General features: G+C 38.2%; 1 protein-coding gene across 4 annotated transcripts; it reads left to right on the top strand.

Annotated features, from left to right (window-relative positions):
- Nucleotides 1-1040: 1040 nt before the first annotated feature.
- On the top strand, nt 1041-13774 carry nkx2.2a (NK2 homeobox 2a). Of its 4 annotated transcripts, XM_027999796.1 has the most exons (4): nt 1043-1794; nt 2430-2762; nt 12168-12211; nt 12302-13774. In XM_027999796.1, exons 1-4 carry the CDS (start codon nt 1530-1532, stop codon nt 12356-12358), a joined length of 699 nt encoding a protein of 232 aa, XP_027855597.1. In that variant the 5' UTR covers nt 1043-1529; the 3' UTR covers nt 12359-13774. The 4 variants fall into 4 exon arrangements, with proteins under 4 accessions (XP_027855596.1, XP_027855597.1, XP_027855594.1 ...); XM_027999795.1 differs by having other exon boundaries at nt 1041-1794; nt 12168-13774; XM_027999793.1 differs by lacking the exons at nt 12168-12211; nt 12302-13774 and having other exon boundaries at nt 1054-1794; nt 2430-4723.

Genomic DNA, 13774 nt, shown 5'->3' with positions numbered 1-13774 from the left:
AATTGAATGAAGAGATAGTCCATTGAAAGCAGTTGAATGCCATGACAACTACGAACAATCTCAGATTTATTCCAAACAGTTAGAAAGCATTGTGCGCGGGGCGTCAATCATCCATTATTTCGGGCCCTGAAATAAATGCAAAAACTGCGGCCGGACAAAAGCTTCCAACGGGAGCCGGACATTTGTCTACATTTCCTCCATTGTCTGCAGCTTAGCAATCGGTTTGTATTTGTGTTTGCCCGAGCCCGACCACCCAGGATGCGCAGAGGACCTGCTGAAAAACGCCGCAACATTGTCACCCACATCACATAGCCCTACTGCATGAGGGAGGCTGAGGGAAGAGAGCGAAAAGGGGGATGGAGGGGGAAGTCTTGGAGGGGAGGAAAATAAAGTAAGCAACAATGATACTCAGATTTCACAAGGGGTAAGAAAAGAAGCAAGATGGAGCAACTCAAATGAAGCTACACAGGCTGAAAGTAAATATCACACTGGAGAGATTTATCATGAAAATTTCCATGAAAAAGAAAGGTGTGTAAGTTTTTCACAATATGAACCATAACAAATAAAAATATTATTATTATTATTATTATTATTATTATTATTATTATTATTATTATTATTATTATTGCAGATGAGCCTTAGATGCATGTTTGGCGTCTTGTTTTAGTTTCGACACATCCTCTTGCCCTAAGCTGTGGCAAAAATATTGACGTAAAAGGTTTACATAAATTATCCACTATTTAAACGACTCCTTTTCTTTCCTTTTCCTTTTGTTATTGTTTGTTTGCTCTTAAAACACACTGGTCCCACCCCTTCAGAAATGATGGAATTGAGAGTAATTTTATTTTTTTTATACTATTAAAGTAAACGGCGAAAGCTTCACTTGGATCAATTTGTTAGAACGGGCCTTTTTAAGTATTGTGAGAATAAAGCTACTTGGAGGTTCTTTGTATGTAAATAGGGTGTAAAAAAAGGCCCTCCCCGTCTTTGTAATTAATTGACACGTTATACCACTCATCATGCTCTGAAGCACCAATGGTAGAGGCTCGGATCTCCCCAAAACCCACAATTTCACATCTGCAAACACTGTCTTCATCCACTTGACTCCTAAGACCCGCCCACACGTGGCCAACCTTTCGCGTTTTTTAATGCTTTTTCACTGCAGGTTCATGTGTTGAGACCAACCTTATATGGACTGATCAGGACAAGGTAATGGCTTATTTCCCTCTAGCACCCAGCAGTAGCACAGTATCCATGAGCCGCATATAGCACTTCAGCCACTTTGGCATCCTTCCTGGACTTACAGAGACCGAATCCACTGCTTCTTGCTTTGCTCATAGGCGATGGTTATCCACAGAGGCTGTTTTGACTGTACTTCAGCGTAGAGCGATACTTACTCATCCAAATTTTTTTTCTCTGCTTTTTTCTCTCCTTATTAGTTTTTTTTTCTATTCTCACAACAGCGGATTGTTACGAAAAAAAGCTGCTGCAAGCAACTTTTCCTTGCATATTTCCCCCCCTACCAGAATATGTCGTTGACCAACACAAAGACGGGCTTTTCTGTAAAGGACATTTTGGACCTTCCTGACACGAATGACGAGGACGGATCTATCACCGGAGCGGAAGAAGACACGGAGGGATCAGAGACCGCATCCACGACGAAAAACGGTGGAGTTTTGGTGCAAAGTCCTCTAGAAAATGTTCAAAATCTACCTTTAAAGAACCCCTTTTATGACAGTACTGACAATCCCTACACACGATGGCTTGCTACTACGGACAGTATTCAATATTCATGTAAGTAGAGTCATATATCCCCTCATTATTTTGTTATTTTGATCCAATGCGGGTAAATTAAGTGATAATTGATTGCATGCATGCTCATATTGCGCTCTAAGGATGCCCTTGGTGGAGTGCGCTGTTCATCCTTATGCATCGTGCGCTGCACGTCTTAGAAAATGCATGCAGTGTTAAGGCTTAAGGCACTCTGCTTTTGCAAGTACTGTTCGAATAACAATAAACAGGAAAAAAAACAAAGGAGCTTGAATTGAATTTCCGTCTCTGCTTCATTTCCAGCGTCAGTTTTTCTTTTGGTGTAAAACCAGAGTGTTAAATTGTGAAGTAACGTTTAAGAAGACAATGCACCTTTCACGCTTCACTGACTTTCTCTGTTTTCTTTGAAAGTCTGGACTATTTTGCCTTTTTGGAACAATGATCTACGCTGATATTAGTTTCTCGCGTTACATTTTATCAAAATATCTCCCAGTTTCTATCTTTATGGAGATCTAAGAGTTCTAAATCACAACATGCCTGATAGACATTTGCTCCCCAGTTCTTATTGAAAACGCATCCTGAATGTTTACTAATCACTTAATGGCCTTTGTGTTTGTAAGAAATCTCTCTGAAAACTTCCCGACATAACATTTTGACAGTGTTTCTCCCGTTTCTTGTCGCAGTGCACGGTTTGTCCGCCAGCTCTCAGGACTCGGCCAAGTCTCCGGAGCCGTCTGCGGACGACGAATCCCCCGACAACGACAAGGAGACGTCCAGCAGCGGCGGCAGCGACTCGGGCAAGAAGCGGAAAAGGAGGGTGCTGTTCTCCAAGGCGCAAACCTATGAGTTGGAGCGCCGCTTCAGGCAACAGAGGTACCTGTCCGCCCCAGAGAGGGAGCACTTGGCCAGCCTCATCCGTCTCACCCCGACCCAGGTGAAGATCTGGTTCCAGAACCACCGGTATAAGATGAAGAGAGCCCGGGCCGAGAAAGGTATGGAAGTGACCCATCTCCCTTCTCCTCGGCGGGTGGCCGTGCCCGTCTTAGTCAGGGATGGGAAGCCTTGTCACACTCTTAAAGCTCAGGACTTGGCGGCCACTTTTCAGGCCGGGATTCCCTTCTCGGCGTATAGCGCTCAGTCGCTCCAACACATGCAGTATAACGCGCAGTACGGCGCCGCGGCCACGCCGCAGTTCCCCACAGCACATCACTTGGTGCAAACGCAACAGTGGACTTGGTGAGAAAAATTATAGAGACTTGGTTTGGAGGGTGGGCTGTAGGGTGTTTCACCGCAAAGAAAGAAGGAAAGAAAGAAAGAAAAAAGAAAAAACAAAAAAGACTTTTCATTTTTGCAGCTTGACTCATATATATACTACTACCATTTTTATTCGGGGCTCATGTGTGCGCCGTGTTTACATGTTTTCGTTAAGAGAACTGGGTCCAAACCTCTCCCTTATAGATTTTATTAAGAAATGTCAATGCTCTTCTTGTGACATATTTTTTTTTTGTAAAGTATGTTGTGTGTTGGTTGTAGAGATGTTTTACTTTTAATTTTTTTATTTCCCCCCACCCCTTTTGTCCCTTCGTGTTATCAGCACGTGCGAACCACTTTATAATTATAGAAAATTTTTAATTTCTTGCTTCTTTTATGGACCGAAAAAAAATATTTATGGCCATGAATAAAAACTGGCAAGTTTTCAGCCTTTTTTGTTTTTCTTCCTTGTAAATATTTGCAGTCAGGTGGCGCATTTGGATGCAGCACGGGATTTAAATTTCCAAATTTATTTTTTTGCGAACATGCTGTGAGATGTGTAAAATAATCCGTGCTGACGCCGCAGTTAAAAATGGACAAATATCTTCATTTTTAAAGTAATAACTTTTAAATAAAATATGACTGAAATGAGGCTTTGTTTTGATAAGTGTCCCGTCGATTTCATTGCTAGAAGGGCGGAGAGAGCCAAATACTAGCTTGTGGCGCAGAATGGGAATAAATCTCCAGCGCACTTCAACTCTTTTTTCCCCATTTAGTCACATTTAATCCGAGGAATATTTTTCTCTGTCCGAACACCTCGCCCATAAAGAGCCTAAAGTCACTTGTGAAATGGGACTAAAATCCACTCACTTAATATAAGTGGGCTTCTCCACACAAGAAGCTTTTGAGTCAAAAGCACTCCTTTTTGTCAGCACCCCCGGCCTTGGCTATAGAGTGGCATACAGCGGAGGGAAAGCAATTATTTAATGCAATAAATGTTTTGTTATCTTATTAAGTGCTAAATTGCAAACAGAGCTGGTTCAATCAGTGTGCTGTCTTGGTTTAACAACTAAAATTTGGGGTTTAATCCTGTGATAAAGTTGTTTTTTCCCCCCCCACACGATCGTTTTCACGCATTAGATTTCACACTTGACATTAGAACATATTCTAGACTTGCAGACGGTGTTTTCTTTGCTGTGGGAATCGCAAATGGGTAACTGCGAAGCACACTGTGGATTATCAGACTCCGCTCAATATCTTGGGTAAATATGATAACCCCCAGTAGAAAAATCTATGCATTTTGTTGTTTGTCCCGGGACAAAATTCTAACCAGCAGATGTTAGGCTCGCCCCTATCATCACCGAACAAACAGCTAAATTAGGCCAGATTTGCTAATTATTTACAGAATCCAGTCTCAGGGGGGGCTACTGCTTTTGTGAAAGAAGGGGTGTGCGGGGCGAACTCAAAAGGCTTTTCTGTTTCAACACTGGTTGAGCTTGTAGGTCAAACAAATAAACACATTTATGAGATGTTTTATTATTACTCAAAAAATAGTGATAATAATTAATTAAACAAACAAGTTATTGTAAAATGTACATTTTCACGGTGCGCATTTATTAGAAGTGCTATCCAAAGATTTTTAGGGAGAAGGAAAAAAAAACTGATTAAAGATGCTCGTACAAAATGGATGTAATCTCTTTTTTTTTTTTTTTTTTTTTTTTAAAAAAAAAAGAATAATCTAAAAACTTATAAGTAAAACAAGATTCCTGGCTTTCCCTTGTTGGATTCTATCCACCTGACTCCATCGCTACACAACACAGTACACAAGGCAGTGTAAAAAAAAAAAGAAAAAAAGAAAGAAAGACAAAAGCGGACGCAGGCCTTGGTTGTGCTGCATGTTAGAGGCGTGCATATTAACTAGCAGCACGAGTGGAGACGCAGACAGCGCAGATAGACAGAGTTCCTCGGTGCTGTTCAGAGTCAGGGAGATGAATCCTTTGGGCTTTTTGTCCCCCGCCTGTCACTTGGTGCCATTGTGATCTTTGCTGCACACGTTGCGTCCCATATGGGCAGCTGGGTTCGGAAGAGGAGAAAAGCATCTCTCTCACAAGCCTCCAAATTGTATCAAGCTCTCAAGTAAAGCATTGTTGTCTCTCTCTCTCTCTCCCTCTCTTTCTCAAAGAAAAACGAATTCAAAATTCGTGCTATATCTATTCTGGTCGGGGAGGCAAAAAAAGAGAAGCCCTATTCACGCGTAACAGGGGGTCCTTCTTCCTTGATAGAGCTATGCCAACAACAGCCTTCTCATTTCTCTTTGCCTTCCATCTCCTCTTTCTAGAACGTGAAAGGGTGATTATTGTCTGACAAAAAAAAAGAGAAAAAAGTAGCGCAAAAAGTATTTTTTTTAAAAAAAGTCTGGACAGTGATCGGCCCTGTTTGCGGTCAGTCTCGCTGAGGCCTGGTTGTAGATGAAGACATGGAAAAAAATGACACTTCAATTTAAAAAGGTGCCCAGCTGTTCTTCTAAAAACAACCAAAAATAAATGTTGGAAGTCCTCTTTTTCTGCTCCTGCTCTGAGTTGCAAGGAATTTGCTGTATGCGGGGAGCAATTACAGACAAACTGATTAATGTGAGGAGCATTCATTTGCATTTTGATTTTTTTTTCTGTCTGTGTCTGTGTGTGTGTAGGTGTGTGTGCGTACGTGTGCGTACGTGCGTGCGTGTATGTTGGTGTGTGCGTGTACGTGCGTGTGTGTTATGAATCCAGTGATCTGGAAGATGCAGATGTTTTTCCGTGAAAAAAAAAAAAAAAAATCTGGGAATAATGACAGGTGTTTTGCTGACTGATGCGCACATCTCTTCGAAAATCTGGTAATTATCCGTAAAGATATCAAAAAATTACACACAATGATTTATATTGTAAAAAAAAAAAAAAAAAAAAACTAATCTACTGATTTGAACAGATGCAATCCAGTCAAACTCTGCATTTACCCTAAAACAAAGCAAAAACGGAAACGTTAAACTCGCAACTTTTTCACCTTTGTGCTGGTATTAACTCTGCAGGAAATAACTGAACTCCTTCTGCAGCTTTGTAACAGGGCCACATTTATCGGAAATTGCTTTTGGCTGCTTGAGGGGATAAAGCACTACGATTTTAAAACAAGCATCTTGTAGTTCAACCTGCGTGGATAACGCTATTATACACCTTGCCACCATGCAATACTGGAGGAAATGTGCACTCGGGACACTCGTGGATCCTCGTCATCCTGCACGTTTGAACCTCCACATGAATCATTTCTCTATCGTGCACATCGCCGCGTAAACGAGGATTTCAAAGCTATAATAAGCGGCGCCTCTTTTTTTTTTTCATTTAAAGGAAGCGATCTGGGTTTTATTGCCTTTAGCGAAGATCCAGATTAGATTCGCCACAGTGGTGCAGATATTAAGGAAGAGAGAGGGGAGCGGAGACTGTTGCGGTGGGCCGCCACAAGATGGAAGCAGAGATCTGTGGTTGGCGTCCTGCAGCTTTTACCTGCGAACGTCCTCCAACATCCTCTAATTCCATCACTGCAAATTACTGCAACTAAATTCCAACTGTTGAAATTAGTGTGCAACCCCCCCCCTCTCTCTCTTTTTCTCTCCCTTTAATGAACACACATAGAAACAAACTTGACTGCCGCTTTAAGTGCATGATTGCGGTTTATGACATTGTTATGGATCTTGAGAGCATAATCATATCGCTCTTCAAAACAAAACCAGACAGGACGTAAACAGTCCACGAGCAATTAGTGGAGTTTGCAGCTCACGCTTGGAAAACGTTGGAGGGAGAGAGCGCTGGAGAAGAGGAGCTCCGGGCTTCTCCACGGTGTGGCGCAATAGGATAGGGAGACAAAGATGGAGGGGATCGTCACAGTTCTACGACAGTGAACAAAAGCGACGAAATGAGGAAAAAAAGGTCCGCTCTCAGTAAACAAAGAAGAGTATTAGTCAGCACTCGCCATATTAAACAACAACAACAACAAAAATCTACAATTTAAATTGATATTTAACAGACAAGGATGCTTTTTGATCTGCTGAGGAGTTTCTAGCTGACTGACTGATGTATTTTGTGTATTTTGCATATTCATTTATTGATGCAGAGTCCCGCTCAGGCTGCAATACGGGTCAAACGGCGTCAAGGCAGCAGCATCTTTTTTGCATCATCTCCGTTCAGCATCGCTAGGCTCATTCATACCTGCAGGTGGCCTCATTGAGCCATTACTGTTTGACAGCAGGAGCTACAGAGAGCAGCTCAACATGATGAGTGCAGGGTTAAGAGGAGAGGAAGTATATCTTCTGGTCTCCAACAGTTTCGAACCGCTGTTATAAATATTAAATAAAATAAAAACAACCTCTTCATTATAGTGTTGAAAAAGAGTTGATTGTTCACAAATAGCACATAAGCTATAACCAGGAGTGCCTCCTGACAGTTTCTAAAGATATGTCCAAAAACTGAAAACTAGAACAGGGCTTCAATGTGTAAAATAATCTCGAGTGGGTAAGGAACCAAAACTTCCTCTGATCTTGGGGACACTTATTGTTACCAACATGAACATGATCAATATCATGAAAAAGCATAAAAATATGAAATTCAGGATATTAAATGAATAATTTGGGTTTTATTAATTTTGAACTTTCAAGAAAGAAAATTGGAGCCAAAACACAATGGGATAAAACTGCCATACTGAATACAAGAGTTTAAATGAAATAAAACCGAGAACATTTACTTGTGAGATGAAGAAAATGAGTTCATCAAAGCAGGAAGGCGCAGTCACGACACAAAGAAGTGCTTCATCTGCACCGGCAGGACCCAGTGAGTTCTGAGCTGACTGAAAAAAAAAAATCTGCATCTGTGCTTTAACCCTCCTGTTATATTGCAGACCAAACTGACCCATTCTAAAGTTTAAAAACATGGGAAAAAAATGTTTAAAATATATTTTTGGTCATTTTCAGATTTTCAGTAAATGACCAGCAAAAATAAAAAGGTGACAGCCCTGGAGGAAGGGGGACTCATCTTTGATCATGACTGAACTACAGAAGGAAGTGACAGCAGCGGCCATCACCATGAGGTCAATTTTAAGTCAGATTCTGATTAAGAAACAAATGACGAAAACACTAGTCATGTTCCTCCAAGCAGGATATTTATGTCAAAAAATGTTTAATCCAGCTATCTTCATCTCCATGTAAACGCCAAGGAAGCTGTGTGCAGAAAACATAATAAAGACTGTGCCAGGGACAACCAGCATGGCAGTAACTCCTGTCAACACCGACTTAAAAAATCTGGACAGCAGGTGATGCAAAGACCAGCCATGTTTCCACTGGAAACTTTAAGAGCTCCAGAGAACAATCAGGGTGGCAGGTTCACTCTCTCGCAACATAACCTGCGACAATTTCTGCACATTGCGCTAATAGAGGGAGAAATGTTGTCCTCATGAGCCTTTTGCACAAAAGTGCTGCAATCAGCACTTGAAAGTAGCAGAAACCAAGTATGATCCTTTATTACTATGCTACCAAACAATGAGTAGATAACTTGGACATGGTTACTGGGCCATACAGCTCCAGATGAATAAATGCACACTGGCAGCAAAATAATTAAAAATATCATTTTTATGTATAAACCCATTGATTTTTCAGAGTAAGTTTTTCTAATGGACGTAAAAAAATTCTAATTGTTTTGTTTTTGTGAAAAAACATGTGAATTATCGTCATTCATCCTTTATATGTGAGAGGTAATGAACATTATTGCAATAAATATTGATTGAAATTGTTAGTAATGAGAACATACAAAAACGTTTTGGGGGAAAATTTTGAATTCTGACATTACTACATATTAATAAAAAATCCCTGGGTCAAATTGACCTGAGAACATTACTGTTGTACCTCAGAAGTGAACATAACAGGAGGGTTAAACAAGAGCACAACAGAAGAGCTGCATCTTGACAGCAGCTTCCAGGGGAAAGCAGAAGTCAGAAGAAGAGAATTAATCCTTACACCATCACTGGGTATCTGCAGCTTCTGTCACATTATGTTCATTCACAACATTTGCAAAAAAATGAGGAAGCCTTTGTCTGCATTTTCTTGAGCAGTGTTCAGTGTAAAAACTGAGTATCACTGCAAAGAATGTTAGTAAAGAAAGTTGTGTACAGATTAAGCTTGTTTAATACTAATAAAGATAGAGATAAGCCTATTTTATGGCACTTTCAAAATAATATAATCATTAAATGTACGCTTAATTATTTAAATTTTATTTGTAGATTAAATGCTCTAAAGGGAATTGTACTTTTGTGTTTTTTCGTCTTGTTGAATGCATACACATTGCTTTAAAGTTAAACAACTGTTTGAAATTGTTCTGCTGTGGGCAAAGTAAAATGAAAAATGCCACAATTTAGAACATAACAGGAGTATTTTTCAGTTATCATAATGTTATGGACACATAAAAAAGTGTATATGCATTATAAACAAAATTTTGGAGAATATTATTTGTTAGCCATTAAAATTAATTAATGTCAATAAAGACTATTAGTTTGTTCAACATTGACCCTATTTTATCAATTTGGTATATTATATTATATTTGGTATATTTATTATAATATGGTGGCAGATTGAATCTAAATGTTTAGAATTCCATCAAAAATATTGGTTGAGTCATCCTTTTTTCTCATTCATTACAAATGAGTAAGGCTGACATCTTTATGTTGGCGTTTTATGAATAAACTTAGCTGTTTAGTTGAAGCTAAGAACTGCCATGAGACGTGTTACTTGTGGTTAGGAAAGTTTCTGTCCTGGAGGAAAAAAAAAAAAATAAACAAGATGTAAGTTTGAATCCAATTTTAGCGAGGCATTGTGCTAAACTCAAACATTGTAGGTCGCTGAGCTCCTTAACCCTGATGAAATTGTTGCCAGTTTATAGTGACCCAAATCTGTGGTTGTCAAGAAAATAGATTTTACAACTCATCTTGTTAAAATAGAAGTAAACATTTATTCTCCATCTTACGCAAGTTTAAAAACAGTGTTACGTTGAGATCAAGCTTGGCAATAAGCTGAAGCTGAAAGTCATTTCAAATAAACATCACATTTTAGCTGTTGTTGCCAAGGACAAAGGTCAGCCTACCCTACGAGTCTGTTTGAAAAGATTGAAAAGTTGATTGAACTTGTGTTTTTTATTCCTTTATCAAAAATGTATTACTATCGTCATTTTCATTTTAAAAAGGCAAAGGAAAAATATTGGGACAAGCACAGATCATTCTCAACTGACTGTACAGCTAAAAATGAATTTGGAATCAATTTAAATTATTTTAGCTTTTAACCTCTCATAATTTCAAGTCACATTTTACCGCTTATACTAGATTATTTTAGAACTCTGTTTAAAAATTAAAATCAGCTCAGTTCAAACCAATAATATTAATGTAGAAAATAAACCAGAAGTTGTACAAGCTCTTATCTGAGTTTCTTCAACTCACATTCCAACTGAGGTTTCACAATCGTTCACCTAAAATCAAATTTGCCTATTAGTAAAATGCAAAGCTGAAAATGCAAATGAGAAAAACCCTACTGTTACTTCTTTAAATTCAGTATTATTTATCATGAGTGGGAGTGCTGTACATATATCGATAAATAGATTTTTTTTAATGTCACATCTGTTTATATATAGAATGCTGAGAGAGTGATAAATTACACAAATAATTTAAATCTGTCCTGCCCACTTGAATCAAGTGACATACTGAGTCAGTAAACAAGATATCATGCTTCGGATGAATAAATGAACCTTCTGTCTGCATCTAATATCACATTCTTGCACAAAACAAAACATGCCATCAGCATTTCCTTCAAGACGCTGAGAGGGCAGTTCTTCCATATTAGTGGTTGCTTGTTTAACGTAGGCTTAAAGTGCTGGAAACAAACAGCAGCCAGCTCAGTGTCATCTTTGTGGAGAAGGAGTAAGCGTCAAGGTTCTTGACTCTGCTGAATGTGGAGATTAGGAAAACAGCAGAGCAAGCAGAAAGATGAGGACACTGGCCAGAAAGGTAATGCCTGAGAGCTCGGAAAGATTTGTTTTTTCTTTCCTTGTCATCTCCATCGTTGCTTGCATGAAACTCATGTCATCCTTCTCAATAATCAATAAAAAATTTCAAAACTGTTATGTGGTCTTGTGTCCTGGGCGTGTTTTTTTTTTTCCTTCCAATATCATTGCACATGAATGTAACATCAACTATAGCAGTGCACACATCCTTAAAACATGCTCTGAATGTAGCTGTATTACAACTTAATACATAAGAGGGTTTTGCCTCCATTAACAGCTAACTGCACAACTGTTTAATTCAAGTATTTTTTTAGTAGCCATACATGTGATGATTAAGTGATTTATTCCTCAGATTCAGCTGTGTAAAAGCAGAGCTGGTCCAAGGTTGTACATGGTCGTAGAAAGAATTTGATTTGGGGGCCACCAGAGGACCCCTGTTTCTTTTACATTGTCCATGCTTAATTATTTTCCATCTTTGCACAACTTGTTTACAAACTAACCAGTGAGCCAACAATCAGTTCCTTGAACTAATAGCTATATATTTTTTATTTTTTTAAATGGCTTCACCACTGTTTGCATAACAAAAATAGAACGTCTTAACCAGACACGCTCAAGAAGCAGAGCATGTATGTAGTGTAGAGATTTACTATCTTAAAAAATCCTAAAAATATATATTTATATCCTCTATATCTTGGGCAAGTGCTGGTTAAACACGTAAATAAAAAGTTTTATTATTTGATGAAGTAATCTAGAATAATGCAACTCTTTCTTGATTATTTATATGGTGACATCATCCTCTATCAGCACATACTGTATGTCACTCTTCAAATTAGAAATTAAATAAAAACATGATAACTCATAATATTATTACATTTCTGCAGTCTTTACTTTCTAGTCTTAAATGCATAGCATGCATACTTATTATTATTATTATTATTATTATTATTATTATTATTATTATTATTCATAATGCCATGGTTTTTATCTTTAATCTGTATGAATTCTGGTAACAATTGTGTTTCTGCCTTTCAACAATTCAGCCTTACTCCCACTTGTCTTCTTTTCTTTCAATTTCCCATCTCATAGGACTTGAGCTGTCTTGTATAAACCCATCAGTGTGCTGCAGTCAGGTGGGCTGGATGGGGGGCAGCGCCAACAATCAGGTTCCCAGAGTTGAGTGTTTATGCCTTTCCCTTAATGGATTGTCTCACCTTCTTCAGAGGATGAACATGAGGTGCTTGAGATGCCTGCACTGCGAATGGATCCAGGGGCTTTGAGCGTGATAACGAGCAGCTGTCATCTGTTTCAGATGTGCTTTAATCAACACGTGTGATGATCAAAGAGCAGCAATGTGGCTGTTTTAACAATTGAGATTGTATAATTAACTTACTGTTTTAAAAGGATGTAAAGAATATGAAGCAAACTCTGCTCCAATTTTCTTTGCATATCCAAACTGTATGGTGAATTTATCGGTTTTGAAGCTGCACTTAAAGGACATAAATACAAGTAATTATGTTGATATTCTCTAGCAGACTGTGCTTAACGGATAGGACATTTCTGAGTATTGCACTATTTTGATCCACTCTGTGATTTCTCACATTCTCTATTTATTCTCCTTGTGGTGTGGGGTATTGAAGCAATATTTGGACCAAAGGCACCGTGGCAACTATGTTTTCATCTTAACGCAGAACTGAAAACTGTGAGAGTATCATTGCTGGGCTTTAACATGCATACACTCAGCCCTTAATATGATAAAGAATAGCACCACATAACATTAGTCTGACACTGCTCTGGTGGAATATTTGTCAGGCTTCTTCTTGCAACACCGTTTTTGATATTTGGTCTGGTGAAATGCAACAGTGGGAAACAGTCAAAAGCCAATTGTTTTTTATTGCTTAGATGTTGCTGTAAGAAAATAATGCTGATATATTTTGACCTCCGAGACTGTCATATATTTGTTTCAGTTCTTGATTTAACATGTCACAATGTTTTGTAAACTGTTGCTTCAGCAAATTTTCAAGTTTTTTGTGCTACTTGGAACAAATGTCCCTTTTCACTGTAACTCTGAAAGCATTATTGTTTGAATTCAAGCATGTTATTAGTAACACATGTAACCTGTATTTTTTTATGCATTTACAGTTATGAAGAATATTTAAAATTGTACTTACATGTGTCTTTTTCGGTTTAATCAGCATGCATCAACATATTTTCTGCTACAACTCAAAATAAAATGAAACTAAAAAAAGTGTTTCCACAGCCACAAAAATCTCAATATATATGAAATGATAAACACATCATAGTTCTATGGGATACACAAGTTATGAAATTTACTAACACAAAGAAAGGAATTTGAAATGTGAAAACTACAACAATATTTTTGTTCAAGGTGTGTTGCAGATTTGGCATATTGTAATGCTTTTTTAAACTTCTTTTAGTTGTTGCTAATTTTTGTCTTGTTTTTGTGCCATGAACCAACAGTGTAATATATGGAAGATTAAAAATAATATTTGGTGCAACAGTGTTTTTTTTATTTGTTTTGTTTTTGTTTTTGGAGGTGAGGGTGTGTGTGGGGGGTTCCTGACTTTTGCTCTAGCTGTTTTGTATATGGCTTTTAATTCAACCTGAAAAAATACTTCAATGTAAAAAATGACTTTTAGATCAAATTATAATGTTTATCCCTCATTAAAGACATA

This window comes from Xiphophorus couchianus, chromosome 19 (genome assembly GCF_001444195.1).
Source record: "Xiphophorus couchianus chromosome 19, X_couchianus-1.0, whole genome shotgun sequence".
NCBI classification, from domain to species: Eukaryota; Metazoa; Chordata; class Actinopteri; order Cyprinodontiformes; family Poeciliidae; genus Xiphophorus; species Xiphophorus couchianus.
This window is presented reverse-complemented; position numbering and strand designations above follow the sequence as displayed.

Coding starts and splice junctions, on each gene's coding strand:
- nkx2.2a (XM_027999793.1), top strand. CDS start 1,530: ATGTCGTTGACCAACACAAAGACGGGCTTTTCTGTAAAGGACATTTTG. Junction 1,795..2,429: donor GGACAGTATTCAATATTCAT/GTAAGTAGAGTC, acceptor ACATTTTGACAG/TGTTTCTCCCGTTTCTTGTC.